This window comes from Anopheles maculipalpis, chromosome 2RL, assembly GCF_943734695.1.
Source record: "Anopheles maculipalpis chromosome 2RL, idAnoMacuDA_375_x, whole genome shotgun sequence".
NCBI classification, from domain to species: Eukaryota; Metazoa; Arthropoda; class Insecta; order Diptera; family Culicidae; genus Anopheles; species Anopheles maculipalpis.
In genome coordinates, this window is record NC_064871.1 from 81032312 (window position 1) to 81051000 (window position 18689).

Here is an 18689-nt window from a genome sequence, read left to right on the forward strand (position 1 = left end):
GCCATTCGATGGCCGGCTTGACCTTACAGTCGTTAAGCCAAAGAAGAATAATTGTTAGTAATATGCCAAATGGATGTAGTTCTGAGAGTCTAAGAAGGTTCCAGAACTAAATAAGTTAAAATTAGTGAGATCATTGGATACGTAATTTTTCATTGAAACACCTTAGTCCTGGCAGTGTTGATAGGCAGTAATCAAGAACTCTGGAGATCTCTTTAAAATTATGTGCAGACATATTTAAAATAAAACACATAATGCCCGATCATTTTGAAATGAAAACTTGTAATCCACGTAATAGTTCTGTGTTCCTATGTAACACTGTTAGAGCATAGGAAGCTCATTGCTCAGCTACTCATCAAGTTACATGTAAATCTGTGCGTGGTATAGGGCAACAAGATGCTTTTGCTCACATGCCGAACGAACCTACTTTGTATCGAAGATTCACGCTGGGCGAAAAGAAGCTTTTCCTTCCAAACACGCGAATTATGGAACTCAGTTAAAAGCTGCTTGTTATTTCTTCTTCTTCTTCTCATTTAGTGCTTTAAGCGCTTTGCTTTTCGGTAGCTCTGTACGTTTGTAGCTATTAGTTTGACAAGTGAAATTTTACTTTTTCCAAACGAACTCTCGCGCAGGGTCTTGTTAATTAAGGCGGTAACGAAATTTTTGCCAAACACCAACCAATAAACATTGCTACTAGCCGATGGGGAGAGGCGCGGTGAGTAGAGAAGGGAAGGCCTTCGAGGGGAAAACATGCAGTAACTGGCCTAGGTTTGGCGAGATTCCGGCCATCCAAAATACAACCGCCCTTTTGGCGTTAGTTTAGGCCCTCTTCGGAAAGGCAAAACAAAAACAAAACAAAAAATGTGCTGCAGGTTTCACTTTCGGATAATTGGTCAGTTTGGTGGTTATGTTTGGCCAGCCTTTTGTTGTTGTTTTTGTGTTGTATTTTCTGCCAGTGGGAAGGATTAGTTTGGGCCGAGCAAAACCGGATCGAACTTTAGTTTTGTGCCGCCGCAAGGTACGAAATCGGTAGCGGTTTTAATGCTTCAAGCATAATTAAATTTTTAGAGCTAGAGAGCGCTTTTTTTGTTTCGGTTACGGAACGGTTTGGAAAAATTCAACCGATTGCCTGCGGGAGGAATGGAACGGATGGAACACAAGCGAAAGAGAAGCAAATTAATGAGTTAAAGCGAAAATCGACCAAAATTCCGCGGGTCCTCGGGTTTACGGTAAATGGTATCGGAAAAGCTTTCCAGTGCGGATGTGCGAGATTTTCAAGGATTTTGATTGAATGAATCCTAGTTGTGGAATGCATTTATGTTAAATGATGTGGAATGGATTTATGATAAGTGAACGTGAAGGAAAAAATACAAACGGAGTTTTAATAATTTTTTTTAGGATGAATAAAAATGGTTCAATGTAAAGTAGAATTACTCATAGACGAAATAAAAACTCAATGATGAAAAAATTGAAAAGAAGTTGAAATAACTGTTATTATAAGTGAATGAAAACTATTTTTTTTAAATTCACAATATACAAAGGAAAAGATGTGGACAAAAAATCAATTACGGAATATGAATAAAAACAAATATTTTACTAAAAAGGAAAAAGTTTCAGCTCATAAACAAAAAAGCGGAACCAAGATAACAAAGAACCAAAAAAAAAAAAAAACAACCAGATTTTAATTAGAGGAAATTGCATAACGAGCAAAAGGAAACATGTAAACGAAGGTCAAATGACTTTAATTTTATTTTATGTTAGCAAAAACTATAGCTCTTATCAAACAAGGAAGGGTAAAAATTTAAAGAAGAGAATTGATAAAAAAAATCACTGATTGAGTATGGTGAAATAAAATATTTTTATTAATAAAATTCAAGCATCATTAGCAAAAAAAGTCAGAGAATATAAAAAAAGGAAAACACAACGAAAAATAAAATTTAATCTAAAATAAATGTTTAAAGCACAATCATAATAAGCTAAAACTCATATCCTAATGTAAGATATTAAAAAGAGAAATGAAGAGAAAACATAGAGAAGGAAAGAAAAAACCTACATCGATATAATCTCAAGTCGAATCGTGAATGAAATGATTAAAATAGAAAGTACTCCGTTTGACGTCTTCAAACCTGTCTCTCCTATTCATATTGAAATTGATGTACATGTCGCCAAAAGCCAAAAGTTTCAAACAGAAGCCATTATACGGATGAGCACGCAATCGTGCGTTTGTTATGATTATTAACAATTCAAACGGGATTTTTTTTCTGTAAATTTATTTATTGTAACCTACATTATAATGCGCGTCGTTAGCTAAATGGTGAAAGGCATTATTTTATCACTTATTGGCTAACCTGTTCCACAATTAGCCTATTGTGATGAGATGTGAGACTATGCACGATAACGAAAGCAGGAAGCATCCGAAGCAGCATGGCTCAATGAGCAGTGAAAAGTGACTGTTGTCAACTCTCACTCCCTGTGCTTTACGTGTTTTGCGAGCCGAACACACGCAAAACTGTCATCTACCAATGATCAGATAAAAGTAACTGTCTGATAGGATCGCGAACGTAGGCAAAGGATTGAGATTTTTGAAAGGCGACAAAAAAGCGACATCAGTTCCAAGCTTTAATTTAATTTGGGAACACAAAATTAAGATGGACAAAACCGAACGAAAGAAGGGCACGTAATGGGCGCCAGTGGCGGGCAAAGTGAAATGCGTCGTAAATTAACCGCTCCCGTGCAGTCGGTAAAATGGGGAGTGCACAGCATTAAGAAATAGGTGGCTCACCGAACTGATTGAGTTAGCGTTGAGGCTTGCTAAATAGGGGGGCTCTAAAAACATTCCCTGGCAGCCAGACAACACGGTAATCGGTGTAGCGAAATCTGCAAACCTTTTGTTGCGAGGGGGTTTTGGGATGTTGAAATTAATAACAAGGCGCTTTACAGACGCAACAATAAAAGGGAACGCTTGTTGTTGGGTGATGGTGACGCTGTCAGTAGCCCCACGCGTCTGCAGCAGTAACGATGGTACAAAACGTGCGATTACACGCCACATCACAACCCGTCAAGTCAATCAAGGCTTAGTAATGCGAAGCTGTCGCTTAATCCGACTTGCCACTAGAGGGCGCGCCGAGATGAAGCCTTAGTAGGTGGTTGCAGTATTGCACAAAAGCGAGTGAAAGAGAGTGAAGAAACATTACAATGGTGACACCTTATTGTATTCTTTCTCTCTCATTTCAGCAGCGCAGCAACCTATTAAAAAAAAAGACGCAAAAGAATGAAGCCATTGGATGCTGTTTGGGGCTTCAGAGGCCGTTTTCGCCGTTCGTATTGTAAGCGTAATAAAAGAAAGTGAAACCGGAGACCAGTGACGGCGACGATGACGATTGTATAATGGGAAGCGTTACGCGTACCATCGAAACCATTCTTTTTCTGCTGTTTCCTCCTCCTCATTCATGCCTGGTAAATGCTGAAGGAACTTCCAAAGCGTAGTTCCGAGGGAGGATGGTTGAGAGAAGGCCAGAGAGTCGTGAAAGAATTTCTTTTCAGGCATGTTTGAAGATGAAAGCAAAACAGCTTTATGTAAGAGCGCTTGGCACGGGTAGTGAAGTGATCTGAACCGGTGGGTTTGTTTACGTTTCGTTTTGGGAAGAGCGAGAGTATTTTGTTTTTTGACATGTTGCCATCTGTCAGCCGGGTGACAGCTGAGTGAGAGTGTATTCTCCCAGACACGGCTTGGTTTGTTTACTTAGGCGCATTTTGTTTACGTAGCGTGACAGGAGTTTAATTTTTCGTCTAAACAATGGTAAAACGAAGAGGAATTCCTGTCCGGAAAAAATTGAAGTCCTGGATGCATAACCAAAATCACGAATTACTTGGAACATAACTGAATCGTGTCTGCTTTTGCTCTGCTTTAAAATGGGATGAGTGGATTGTAGCCAGTTGGAAGAGGTGTTAGGGCTATCTTTCTTGCTTTTCCATGCATAACATTATGGATGAAAATGAATTAAAAATACGCATAATTGGGGAAGCGTTAGAACTTGCTGCATTAGTAAACATATTGTATGACTTAGGGTAAGAATGTGGAAGTTAGTGCACATGGATGTTCCCCGGACAGCCAACAAAAAAAAAGTTAATCACACATCACACAAAAGTAGTACTTCGCGTAATCACAGCGAGCCTTCTTGAGTGTGTCTGCATGTTTAAGTGTTGATCGTGATATTAGAGTATGACAAGGAAGGATTAAACCCTGCCCGAGGGTTGTGGGCGGCCAGTTTTCGGTCTCGCACTGGTTAGCTAATGTATGCTGCATACGTACCTGGGTATCGGGCCTGCTGCGGTGCCAGTGAGGGGTAGTAACAGAAGGGGTGTGTCATGTGTGCTGGAAAGTAATGATACATGCGTGGCGTATAGCTCGGTGGTGCCGTAACCAGTGCAACGCGATCTATAAAAAATTAAGGAGCAGAAAGACAAACGACGGTATTGGTTGGTGTTTCGTTTTTCTCTGGATTGGCGCAGTCACGGCGGCGGGTTCCAGGGAGCCAAGGATGGAAAGGATGGGATGGGTCAGAAACAGGACGATCGAAGGATGTAATAGTGCAGTTTTCCTTGCTTCCTTGTGTAAGTGAGTGCAGCGGTTTGTGCTGAAACCATGATTTGAGTGCCATTATTTGCGTGCAGAAATGGAGTAGGGACGTATTGCAGTATTTTTGTCCCGATTCGATGTTGAGTGAATGAAGTGAATTGATTATAAACAGTTTTTTTAGCATAATGAAAAACAAATAAATTTTAAGCGTTACCAATTGGTCCCAAAACCGAGCTGAAAGAAATAAATTCACCGAATATTTATTTTCATTTACATTTTAAATCGCTTGTACGAAGGAGTTGTTGACGTCCTGAAATTGTAGAAAGAAACACATTGTTCTGTACAGTGAATATTTACATGCAAAAGTTAGAATGAAAACAATACCCCCAAAAACGCAAGCACCTATGAGCGGATGTAAAGTATACACAAGATTTATAAAAAAATATAGCCAGCAATTTTAAATTAAAGCTTTTATGCTGCGAGCTGTCAATGATCCTGGTAACGTCAGCAATGGTCAAACATGTTAAAAGAAAACATACATTGGAGTTTGATGACTTGGACAATTCTTTTTCTTCTTCTTCTTCTCGGTTGAACGACCTGCTAGATCACGCCAGCCAGCTAATGGTTTACTAGACTTGCTGATAACACGTAGTTGGATAGTAAGTCCTCAATACGGAGGATCGATACAAATAGAAATACAAATAAACATTGCGAAAAATTACCCGAACATATGCTGAATAAATTAACAATACGGCATTGTACCGTTATAATGAATTATAAATATTATAAAGTGGTTTTGTATCCAAATAACGATTTAAGAAGGAAAAGATCCTGTTATCTTGATCGTCCCTATTTTACCGATAATTATCCCGTTTGATGAGACATATATCCAATATTGTTGTTCTTGGTCTTCAGTATGAAGAGATATGTCAACTGAAGATGAAACAATGAGTTTATTAACTCTTTTGCTCGATAATTTCCACGAATGCTTTAGCATCCGTCAACTAATCAAATCAAAATCAGTCAACAGAATATTCCTCCGAGCTTCAAACGATTGCATTATATCCATTACCATGCATAATCTGCTGTAAAACACCAATAAACCAAAGCAATTGAGCTAACCGAGCTGTCAAAAATCCTGGTCACGTCATCATGCATTCAAAGCTAATCGAAGAAAACAGACAAACCCTGTGCGTTGTTAACACGCGTAACACGATTGCATTATAGTGGCCATTTGCTCATTGCTAAAAAACCCTACACAGAACACATTTAATCTTTACCAATCGGTGGCATTAAAGCATTAACGCGCTTTATGATGCAATATGGGATGTGGTCCGTAACTGTGAGATGGTGGAACCACCGCCACTCTACGGAAGCTAAATGCGCTGTTACGTGGCGTTGTATTACCGCGACCCTATTGCTGTTTTATGACAAGCGAGCGTATGCGTTTGGAGCGGTTCAACTGATGCGAACGCAAAATGCATCGGATCAGCATGGATCGTTTCCCATGCAACGTGCGCACATGGAAACGCATTTTTTTTTTCGTAGAAAGAAGCTTTTTACTTTCTGCAAAACATGTCACCGCGGGCAACAGAGGTTTGTTTAGGAGGAAATGAAAGGGCAGCGGGCACTGAACATGGATACATGTCGAACACCGTTTGTGTTTGTGAGTGTCTCTGAGTGTGTGTTCTCTGGAGGCTTCTCTGGTTGTTGCAAGCCCTTTGGATGCCCCTGCTTTGCGACCTTCGTCTGTTAGTCCGATGCGTTCCATCCGAAGACACGGCAACCGGTCGAGCCCCGGTATTGTTTACCGATCAGGCTCCAACCAGTTGCAGGGCATTAATATTCTAGCCTTCTTCAGGAAGGATCGGAAAACAGGCGTCGGGGCAAACAAACTACAACAGCAGTACTAACAAACAAAACAGAAACTGAACAGTAGACAAGCTACACCGAATATGCAAATACGCGCACGTACGCCGGGTTTGGAAGTGCAAAAGTGCGCCTTTCTCCACAAACATACACACAAACATACATGACACGGCCAAAGGATCTTCGTACCGGCGACCGACGAGTTGCCGGACGTGTGCGCGTGCATTAGATCGCGGGATCGCGGTGCCCGTGAGAAGATAATGAGCGTGACTGTTGCACTTTGGAAGCGATCGCGATCTGCGTCTGCTGCGTTTTGCTTTCGTCCGTACGTGGCGGGCGGGTGACCATGGCGACAGCTAGCGCAATACGGCACCCGGCACGACATTAGCATAATGCGCCGATAATCAATAAACGCGCGCTCGTTCGTTCGCTAGAAGTGGCAGCCGAACCGAGCACATTCGATCGAAAGACTTCAACGGGTGATCGGACGACGAACCGTTTGGTTTTGTTTTTATTCTTACGAGTTGCGAGTACGATTCGCACCGGGAAGGGAAGATGTTGGATGGAATGCTTAGAACATGGTACGTTTCTTCCGCTGCATTAAGCAGACATACGCCCCGTTGCACCGTGGACAGTTGGGAGAGGGCGTCCCAGCTAGAAGAGAGCTTTTCCAGGATGTTTTTTTTTCCCAAGATTTGCACCACCTTCATCATCATCCGGCAGAAGCACTCAGAAGATGGTGGTAGAGCCACGAAAACTATTTGAAAAATTTAGCCCCCCTCACCCTCGCCCTGGACCCTCACTTCAAACCCTTTTCGTCTGGGCTGGACATTGCTTATTGAAGCGACTGGTTGTTCTTATACGCATACCAGTTTTGGGTGCTGTCGAAACGGATGCAGATTGGATGTTTTTGTTGTTCTTTTCTTAGCTTTTTTCCCAATGCAGACACCTCGCACGGCCACGGTGTCTCGGAACGCGCGGGTGATGATGGCAAGAACATTATTCATCGCGCGTGTTCTTCGCTTGTGTCGGTGAGAGAGAGAGAGAAAGAGATAAACTGAAAGAAGTTGCAGAGGTCATCTTCAGCTACTACTCAAGAGGACATCCAGAAGAACGAAGGAAGTGACTAGGGAAAGATCGTCAGCATACAACCCAGCCAGCATCCAGGTGGGTGGAAAAATTGCGATAATTTTAACTTGTCCCGCTCACACACACACATTCCGTTTATGCCACCCCCTGTTGGAATAAGCTAGAAGGGATAATTTATTGTTTCGAACCTCGGCACAGCACAAGCAACACAAGCCACAACACACCTCGATAAGGGTTGGTGAGCTACGCGAGGTCGAAGCGTACTGTGCGCGTTACTTGACATGCCGCCATGGTTTTTGGGGTCGGTGAACGGGGATGCGCGACAGATAGCGTAACAGCGCCTTTGGCTGCTTCTCACTGGAAGCTGCTCCGGCAGTTTACGCGCTTCACCAAGCTATCCTTGGTCACGATCCTCGATGTGTTTTAGAGGTGTTTATGTGTGTGCTTGGTGCTCGTAAAGTACGGGTAGGACTCAGTATCAGGGTGAAGAATTCATCCGCAGGCATCTATCTAACGCATCGTGCCGATACGATGCATCGTGACCCTGCACTGATTACGCAGGAATCTTTGCAAATGTATGAAGAAAATTTTATGTTGTAGAATTCAAGCTAATACCATCTCACATTTCACCTTCAAAATAAGTATTTTAAATACATTACATGACAATACAAGCTAAGTTTCTATACGAATACAAACGAGGTACATGGCAATAGAAGTGTTTGACCCAGTAACTTGATCCATTACAATTGATTTATTGAATCGCACGTGTTGAATTTTAATTCCCGTGCTTAAAAATCGAATGACACGCTTAAACTGACAATCGATGACTAGTGAAGCGTTTAATCTATTATTTCCGTAAAACTTTATCCTCCTAAAGAGCGAAATTTTCATGAAGGACTTTGCACAATTTATCAAGCTGATCTACAAATAACTAATTTTATTTTTCCATGTTATTGTATTTTAATTTTCTTTTCTTTAAAATCCCCTTAGTTAGGATTGACCATCCAACTATGTGGTATAAACAAGCCTAGTAGTCCATTTGATTCCTCTTCATTAAAATGAAAAAATTGAACAAAATTGTCATAACTTAACACACGATTTCGTAAGCATGAAACGCACAAATTTGACATTTTTTTGATCAGTGTACCGTTTCGATCGAGTTTAATTTAAAAATCCTGCATGCAAAAGCAAAATGTAGAAAAAAATGGAGGAATTTTCCAAATTAAAACACAGGCACCACATAATGACATTTGAACTAAATTTGATTAAAGGGATCGCTTTCCTCTATCAATCGTTACCGCCTCTAGCCCATCTCCACAACAAAACGAACCGCTGCACACTTAACAAGCATCAGCACTCCGAAACCCGAAACGCGCAATAATAAAAAAACTAATAACACATCATTTAGTATGCGTGAGCAACCCAAGCCAAGCCAAATGGCACAATGAATCGTGTGCGTTGATTTCTTGGACCGGTGTTTAAATTAATCACAAGAATCGACCGGAGCACAAAATTTCAAACGACCTGCCCAGCAAGAATGTGATCCAGTCTGCATTCTGTATCGTTGTTTTTTTCTGCCAACGTTCTGGTTTCGCACACGTTCTTTCCGATTAGTTCCGGCAGTAAATTTTCAAACCGGTGAGCACCGGTGGAGCCCTTAATTGACAGTAATTAACAGTCGAAAGTTGAGAAAACGTCCACCCAATTATGTTCGTCACCATACCGGTTGGCAAATTGGCGTTGGTGCTCATTTGCGTGCGAAGCAAATGGGCCGACACCGGGATGCGGGAACACTGAAATGAAGATGTTCCACCCGCCCGTTGAAGCTTGTTTTCTGTTTGTGCGAATGGAAGGATAATGAAGATCGCGAAATGTCCGCGTATGGCTGTCGTCGCTTTGCCACGGCAAGGAATGCACCCTCCATCAGGACAGCAACATCCTCGTGCATCGGTTTGTGACGGCCGGAGTTCATTAGACGTTCCGCTTTCGAGGAGGAAAGTTTCACCGAAGGGAACTCGAACCCGTTGACACAAAATCGAGCGATTTGTTTCCTGGCTGAGTTTTGTTACCTTCTTGTGTTTTTGTTGTTCAGCATTTTTTTCTTTTTTTGCACGAAGCTATTAAACCTCGTCAACGATGACAACGCTCGAGATGATGATGATTATGATGATGGGGATGGTGATCACCGTGCTATAATGATGCTCCGAAACGGTGCGCACGCTCTTGCACGGTGAAATGCTCGTAGGATGATCTTGCCCACAGCCTTTAACCACACCCAGCCACCCACACAACCCACCAAACCCCAAGCAAACATCGCCACCTCGCGCGGAATGACGAATGAAAGATAATTGTTTTCCACTCTAGTTGCGTTGCGTCTCTGTTCGGGTCTCTTCTGTCCCTCTTGGCCTCCTCAATCGCTCCACCACAATGCCACCAATGGTTATGATTAGCCTGTTTGTCGGATTTGTACGGAGCCTATTCGGTTACCGTGGGCGAAATGCAACACCCGGATCGTGCAGTCCCAAGTGAAACCGATCGTGCAGTCGCGAGCCGATAAATCCTCATGCAAAATGGATGATTTATAAACGATCATCGAAGCGATCGATCGTACGGCGCATCGGCGCACTTGTGTTTGAATCATGCGCATTGTAAGATGCGCCAGGGAAAACCGAAATCGATCTCGTGCAGCACGGTAGCAAGAGAGAAAAGCTGTACCACAGGAGCGTTGGAAGCGGTTGGCGTTTAATAATTTTCACTCAAAATCAGTTCCGCCCGAACGCACACGTGGCGTTGGGGGGAACAAAAAAAACTTTCGATAAGGCTTATCATCCGCAAAGCTATTGAAAACAATCGGTGTGTCTAGTGGCGCAATCGACTGCGAATGCCGCACAGCCAAGCACAACCAGTAGCGGATTATTTTATTCTGCTCATTGCTGTGATGCTGATGCTTGCTTGCTGCTTGTTTTATCGACTAATGTTCGCTCGGACAAAGCTGCAAGGAGGGGATATTAAAGTATGCATGAATGAATCGCGATCGCGGAATCACACGCTGAAAAAAAGCATAACCAGTGCGGCAATTCGACAGCCAGGAAATGAAAGAGAAACCAACCCATTTGCCAATCGAAATCATACTCAACCAAAAAGAAAGAAAAAAGAACTTCACGAGGAAGGAAGAAGATAACTTTAAAAACCGAAAAAAAACTGACGAAATTCGTCTCGCTTGTCGCTCGTTGTTTGGTGTTGATTGATTCGCAATGTACGGAGGAAAAAACAGATACTGGATTGCACAACCAACCAGGACTGCCACACGTGTTTGGTTTGATAAACAAAAAACGTGTGGATAAGAAAACAAAATCCAAAAAAACTGTGGCGCGAATAATTTGAAGATTAAATTTGACATTTTGGCAAACAGCAAGTGCGATCGCGTTTTACGATTGAAAGGGATAATGAGAGGGGATGCTGATGTAATCGGGAAGGAAACAAGAAACCAACGTAGTAGAATTCGCAACAACTTAATTGCACAAAGCATACTGACGCATGAAGCGTAATGTGATTTTGTTGAACGGGATGTTCAGCGTGTGGTTAGGTTGTTTTTGTTTTGCATGACAGATTGACATGCAGGTTGGGTTTTTGGTTTGTTTTTGGCGAGTTACGATGGGGTGGTATTATATGATTGCTTCCCTGCAGCAAGGCTTGTTGGGGAAGATAAGGAACTTATTTAACGCATGGTAAACATCTTCATTGGGGGCAGATACGTTTGTTTTCATTCACTCGAGATAGTGAACAGAAGCTAATTCCTATGGTTTATAGATGATACACTTTCTAGGTCTCCAATACGAGTAGAGAATCGTATAGGAAAACAAGCAATACGTCATTCGACAGCTAAAAGTGTACGAAATAAGCAGCGAAAACATCCCGTGATAAAAAAAATGCCAAAAAGAGTACATTGTGGAAGCGGATCACATGCATCATGATGATCTGCGCCGGACGCGACAACCACCGACACGGTTAACACCCAGAACAACCGGTGGCTGGCTTACTGCCCGGCGGACGTGCCACGGGTGCCGCAAACCAAGTTCCCCCAGACGGTGATGGTGTTTTCCTGCGTGTCATCGGAAGGGGACGTGATTCCGCCCCACTTTTTCGAGCAGGGGCTGAGGCTGAACGCGGACGGGTACATTTCCATGCTGGACACCGTCGTAAAGCCTTGGATCACGAGAGTGGCCAACGGCAGACCTTACGTGTTCCAGCAGGATTCCGCTCCGTGCCATACAGCCTCCAAAACGATAAAGTGGTTGGCGACCAATTTCAACGACTTCACTGCGCCGAATGTGTGTCCTCCCAGCTCCCCGCGTGGGGCGCGGTGGAACGGGACACCAACAGAACCTTCAGCAACACCAAGGCGGAGCTCAGGTCCGTTTTCGCGGCCCTACCCCGCGAAACTGTCACCAGGGCTTGTTCCCGTTTCCGGAGACGGGTGGAGGCCGTAATAGAAGCCGAGGGCGGATATTTTGAATAAAATGAATAAAATACATGGTAAGCTACTACTTCTAAAGCAAAGAAAAAATTCCACGATGATTAATTTTGCCATAAAAATTTGTTTTCTTTCTCCGTAGGTGACTGTCAAAATTATCCCGAACGCCCTATCCAGAATTTCTCTTTAACTCGTCAGCTCTAAAGACTCTGACGAAACTACTCTAACAAACTATAGTTAGTACTTGTAAAAAAGGATAAAACAAGACCTTCTATATTCAAGAGACACCACGGCAAAGGACAGGTGTAGCAAGTTTGACAGGTAACAGATTGAGAAGAATTGTCGATGATTTTCTGTTCACCAGAATTGCCAAGACGAATTATTGCTGGATGACGACGCTCAACGATTGTCTTGGAGCCCATAATTACAGAAATTGAATTGTGTTGAAATTAGCAGCATTGGTTAGCGATGCATTACTCAACAATGCACCACGGTTGATTTGAAATATCCTGTCCTTGGATAAAAGATCAGACTATTCAGCTTTTAATATTTGTTGTATCTGTTGAAGATTCTCCATTTTTTTTGAGGTACAAAAGATCAAATAATTGAGTTCAATTTTGGGATCTTCTAAGATGAAAACTAAAATATTTTGTCAATGTGTGACGTGAAGGATTAATACTACAATAATAATAATATTGGGAGGAGACGACAGGACTGGAGTTTAAATCCCGTTTGGAACGTTCCCACGTACTGAGGATAGGCTATCCAACTATGTGGTATCACTAACTCAGTGTAAAAAAGGGAAATACTGGACTCCTTGCGATGTCACCAGTATATCGTCGGTATTAGCTACTAGTGTCACTTGCTCCATATGCTTTGATACTAGTGAAATTTACACGCAGCAAGAAATGATATCGGAACTACCAGGATTACTGATGATTAACCATAACGATTTTTAAGGTGATTTTTAAAGTTAGAATCTTTTCAACAACACTGATAAATACCACTGTAAAATATTCAAAAACCAAATAGAATTTCAGTATTCCTCAACATCATCCACTGAAGACACTAGGAACAATTAGAGTACATTTGTGAATCCACACCCCTAGTGTTCGAAGTAAATTTGGATAGAAATAAACACACTACAGTTATAGTTTTTCTCGCTCTCCGAAACACAAATCAGCATTCAAAGCAGACAAAATCACCGTAAAACACATTCGCCAACACTCAAATTCACATTATCTAATCTCTCGTTGCGTTCATGCCACTTCTAGCCACCCATCCGTGGCAGCAACGTTTACCGGTTGGCCTATTTCCACCCTTACGACTGTTTGTGTTGTTGTGTTTTTTTTTTTCGGCTGCAGTTGGTTGCACTTGACGCGGAAGAACGAATGCAGCCAGCTGAACGAGACGACGGCAGCTTACGGTAGACGGCAAGACCCACAATAGGCAGTTCCGTCTCGCCGTCGACGTGATTTATGGTAAAGGTATATTATAGTGCCCACTATTCACTTCCTTCGGGTAAGAACTTTCCTTCACCCGGTTCCTGATGCAGCGGTGCATAGATTTCGCACATTCAATTGTTCTTTCCGCTGGTGGCGTGCTGCACATTCTATGCACATTTCTCTAGCACTGTTTCTCTGTAGGTTGTACAGAATTCGCTTGCAAGCAACACGTGCAGCAGCATCTTTCACTTCAATGTTGCAAGACAGCAAACTAGCACACGATCCGTGGCAACATTGTTGCCCAGCAGGTTGGCAGATGATCTGGCTGTAGAAAGTACGGTACAAAAACGGGGGTTTTCAAAATCCTAACCTCCACAAACCCGCCAATTTGGTGTAACACGAAAATGATCCGTATCAACGCTGAAAGCTTATCCGTACGCGAGGTGGTCCACTCGTCTCGCTATTCTAACGCTGCTTGGAAAGTGGCGCGGAAAAGCGCATGACGAAATTACTACTATGATAATTTTCCGCTCGGTCGCCAGAGCGGTGCAAGAGCGCACGGGGAGTTCCGCGGGTGGGGCCACACCGCATTTTAGTGACTGTCGTTATGGTTAAAAGAATCATCTTTTTAGGTTAGGAGGTTGTGGTATCAACGTCCGGAGCGAGAGGGCGTCAATATTTGAATAGGTTGTACTTATCGGTCTCCGGCAGGTCACAAGATCCTGCACCGCGGATCATTGATTATCGAACCCGCAGTGAAGGTAAAGGTCAACGGGAAATCGAAAATCCACTTGATAGAAGACAAGAATGGGGGTTCGAGCTAATGCTCAACCATAAACAGCAGATGAGTTGGTGAATGTAGTTAAAAAATTTAAAACTTTTTTTCCCAAAAGAATCCCTATCGCTTTTTCGTTTGAATCCATTAAAACGGCTACTTGAAGCAGATCGAACGACATCAGTCCAGACATAAACGCGCAGCTTAAAGTTGTCAAATGATCACCGGCATGGAACGGGGGAAGTTATCGGAATCCGATTGAAGAAGCTCCGTTAGCTTAATTTAACGATCGTCAGGTTCTCGGTGGATCGATCGGTGTGGTCCCACAACAGTTACTGCATCGTAATTTGCCTTATACGGTGTACTTGAGCGATCCGACCGTTTGTACGTTCATTTAGCGTTCAACCAAACGGTAGTCACTTCCGTTGACGGGTTGATCGGTTGGGACCACCGTGGCTGATTCGCAGACAGGTAGCTTCGGCTGCCAGGGTCGGCATGGATGTCGAGTGTCAAAGTCACGTGCATGGGGTTTGGTACGGGGTTTGTTTTGGAAAATACCTCACGCCATATCACGGAACCTGTTGAAGAAGTTGAAGGTGAGGAGAACATCAACAGGAACCGTCAGAAAGTGTGGACGCCTTGCTGTCTATCTTAAGTATGCATATATTAAATGGTAAATGCCTTTAAGAGTGGCCACCAGTCTTACGGAGAGGTTGTTGACGATTATCACGAAATGTCCGTTGTGACGCAATTTGGGTGTCGAACACCTGTAACGAAGCTCACCCGCTGACCATTGAGATCCACGAAGGTCATTCTGGATGGTGTTGCGTTGGGCGTGTGGAAGGAACTGCTCACGATTTTTCCTTCCAAACGCGCAAGGAATATTTAACAGCTTAAGGCCTTCGTCTGATGGTGTTGAACAGTGATCCACGATCAGATTCGACGAGTTCTCAGCCAAAAAAGAAAAAAAAAGCTCACCAATGGCTCATTCTCAACCCGTTGAAGGTATAATACCCTTAACGGGTCGATATTATGTTGATGGTGTTCGCAAGTTCCAAGATCCGACACGTTGATCGCGTGATGGAGTACGATCATGATCGTCGCCCGTCCGGAGTGTATATCTCTGTGTCTGTGTGTGCAGGTTTGGAAAGAACCTCCTTTCCTTCGTTCCCACTTCCCAAAATCACACCATCGGGCGTGAATGTTGACGACGTGAATTATTATGCTTCAACGCCCAACGCCTTAACGTTCGTGCTGTCTGTCGTCTCCAGCATAAAAACCCTGCCTTTCCATCGTCACCGTTGTGTCGTTCGGCGGGTTGATGACCGACACTTTCAAGTCGCGTTCGATCGGGCCCGGTGAAGGGTCCGCCTCTTACTTGCACCAGCGCATTTCTAGGTTAGATCCAAACGACCGTACCAATTCGAAACGGGAAGTGGCACTCTCGTCTTCGAACGGGAGAAAGACGCCAATTTCGTGAAAGCACATCTGCACGAATGGCTCACCGGGTGTCTATAGTTTGTTGTAGGTGGTTGTAGGATAGGATGTACCGGCTAGTGGAAAAGTGGCCGCCACGCTCTGTCATTAGGCGATCAAAGTCTTGGAAGATGGAGACCGCGCGACAGCGAGACCCCGAAGGCGGTTACGCGAACGATTTGCATGCGTTCGCTCCAGTTCCTTCCCGAGGTGAGCTTACGTAAAGGCCGAAGCGCGGAAATGAAAAATGGGGAAATAGACTAAGAAGACGAAGGAAGCCACCACGGGGTGGAGTTTTGATTGGGATTAAGTATCCGAATAGTTTTTTGGCAAACAGACGCTTTTATTGGTGTTATAGAACTCCACTGATTGAGCCCTCAGGGAGCATATGGTTTGTAGCGTTATGTTGTCCAGAAGTGTTTCCATAAAGAGATTTATCAGATAGAATTTTAATGATAAACTGTTTTTTAATGCATGCAGAATTCTGTGCGAACTTTCAGCAAATAGTCTTGCCACTGTTTTATGACTTTGCTCCCTAAGGTCTTTTGGTTTGCCAATCAATGTCCAGTTTTTCGACAGTGTGCAGAAAAAATGGAAATCATAAAAACCTTATCCCATAGCAGCTGATTGCTGCTTATAATTGGCTGACACTGATATAGGAATTCTGCAGCAACTAGTGGACGTGTTTTATGACGTGCGAAAACGACACTCGTTTGACCAGTTTCATAAGAGTTTTTTGCTGGAACGGCCTGGAAAACACACCCAAGAAATCCCAATCGAAGCCAAATTGGATGCCAGCAGTTGGGATTTCGGACAAGTTCGATAACAGTACTTTAACGACTCCCCCGAAAAAAACAAGCATTCCACGCAACAAGATTTGTTGGGCCTTGTTTACGCTCGTTCGTTCTCGGTGGCTTGAATGACAAAGCGGTGAAGCCATGGGGAAGAAAAATCGGCCCCCGAAAGTTTTAAAGAAAAGGCGCAGCCTTCAAAACATCAACCAGAACTCAAGGGTTTTGTGAGTGATTGTGACAAATTGGAGTCGATTTCGAGGGTTCGGATGTGAACTTGAAACTGGGTCACTACGGCGCGAGCAATCTGGGTCTCCAAATATACAGGTCCGTGGAGCCTGTTCGAAGTTCTGGAGCTCGTAAACCTGATTTAAATAAATTATGATCTGCGCCACCAAACGGTTCACCAAACAGACCAACGCCCAATCCAAGGGTGGTTTGAGGATATTCGATACCAGCGCACGGTTAGCTGCTCTGGAATCGTTTTTCGGACATCAAAGATATGGTTGAAATGTAGCAGGTTTTTTCCAATATTTGTTTTAAGGGACAGGTGAGAAGTCCACCCATCAAAATCCCGTTAGACGTGGCGGGCCCTCAGTTCAAGTTTGATAAACGCTTTCTCCTGCACTTTTGGATTAGGTCATGTGGCATGTCATCCGAAGAATGCGTCTTGAGCGAGACCTGCACCCTTTTAAAAAGCTATCCGAATTTTGCTCCCACCCCAAAATAAAAAAAAAAAAATCTTCCGGACGGGAACTCACGCGAACCTAATCGATTCTGTGCGGTCCAGTTCGGTTTTGGGGGAGCCACGTTGATTTGGCGCGAAAATTGGCTCACTTTTCCCAGTGCTTTGTGTTTCGTCACACGCTAATGAAGTTAGTGTGGCTGAAGGCGACGCACAGTGCGTGGAAGAATTGGGCCACCCCGGAAAGTGGTGCGTTTTAGGAAAAGAGGTTCCAGTTTTCCATTTGGTTTCCCCTATGGACCAGCCAGTAGTCGTGGGTAAGCGAGGGGGAAAAACTAATGGCAACCGGCGCGATGGGAAAGATTAATGGCGTCGGTCCGACGCTCGATAGACATTATCATAAATTTTGGGAGCACTCCGGTTTAAACCCGACCGAAGGGATAAAGACTATTTGCGAGCAGGGCGCTCAGCTTATGTGTGCGGGGTCCCTAGCACATTAAGCTGGTACCGGGTAATGAAAAATGTGTTCCCATCTAGCACGCGGATGGGAAAAATGGTGGTTGCGCTTTCTCCAAACAACACACTGCCAGGTATCGCTCAACGCAACGAAGTAATCGATAGACCTACATGGCGACGGTAACTCTTAATCGCATCTCCTAACATTATCGGTGCTCACCGTGTGCCGTTGTGGTGACGGTGTCCGAAAATGAAGGTCATTGTATGTTTTCCAACCAACCGGGTGTAAGGTGCGTTAACATAATGCGCACATTTACATGCGCCAGCGGGTAAGCGAGGTTCCCGCGTACCCTGCCGTCCATGAGTGTTGCGCCGTCCGGCAAAGATTTCCCCGCTATTTCGAACGTTGGCTTCGCTCGATCTTCGGGAAGCTGATGGGTGCCAGGCACCTAAAGGCACGCAAAGGAAACTGTGTAAATTCAATTCAAAAGACCAGCAATTAACTGTTTCGCATCGGCGTCTAGTGTGCCCCGAGTGTGTGGGCCCACCGGAGCGTAACCGGCGGGTGGTCGAAAACAGTCAGCCATTGATTACGCTTTCGCCAACTTTGCAGCCCGTTTCCCTCAGTTCCTCTCCTTCGGATGTTTCGATTCTTCGACACGCGCGAACCGAACTGTTAGGTGTAGAATGGATACACGCCACAAAGGTGTTCCATACCACAACGGACCGTAACAGAAAGAAATGGAAGAATCCTGAATCTCCGCCCAGACAATTCACCGCTGATTGGGACATTTTTTGAAGATGAAAAATTAGTTAGAGGCGTCTGTCTGAAAAAAGTTCTCACTTTCTCGAAAATTTCTCACACAGTCATAATGCAGGGCGTCGTACAGAGTTGACAACACACAGGAGAAATTAATCGTTCGGAACGGTTCTCCGAAAATCTACCGTGTGTTTGGCGTGTGTATGATTTCCACTTGAGTGCGTTTCGCCTGCAGATGAAAAAATGGCGTCTGCAGCATTACGTTCTCAGTTGTTCCGGTGCTCTAGTTCTAT

At 43.8% G+C, this 18689-nt stretch overlaps 1 protein-coding gene across 1 annotated transcript in view; it reads right to left on the reverse strand.

Moving 5' to 3' along the window:
• Window positions 1-18689, reverse strand: part of LOC126567925 (uncharacterized) — a 44596-nt gene that overhangs the window by 1449 nt on the left and 24458 nt on the right. The window contains exon 2 of the mRNA XM_050224292.1: window positions 4310-4435. Within this exon, the coding sequence (XP_050080249.1) occupies window positions 4310-4435 (126 nt within the window). The remainder of the gene's footprint in view (window positions 1-4309; window positions 4436-18689) is intronic.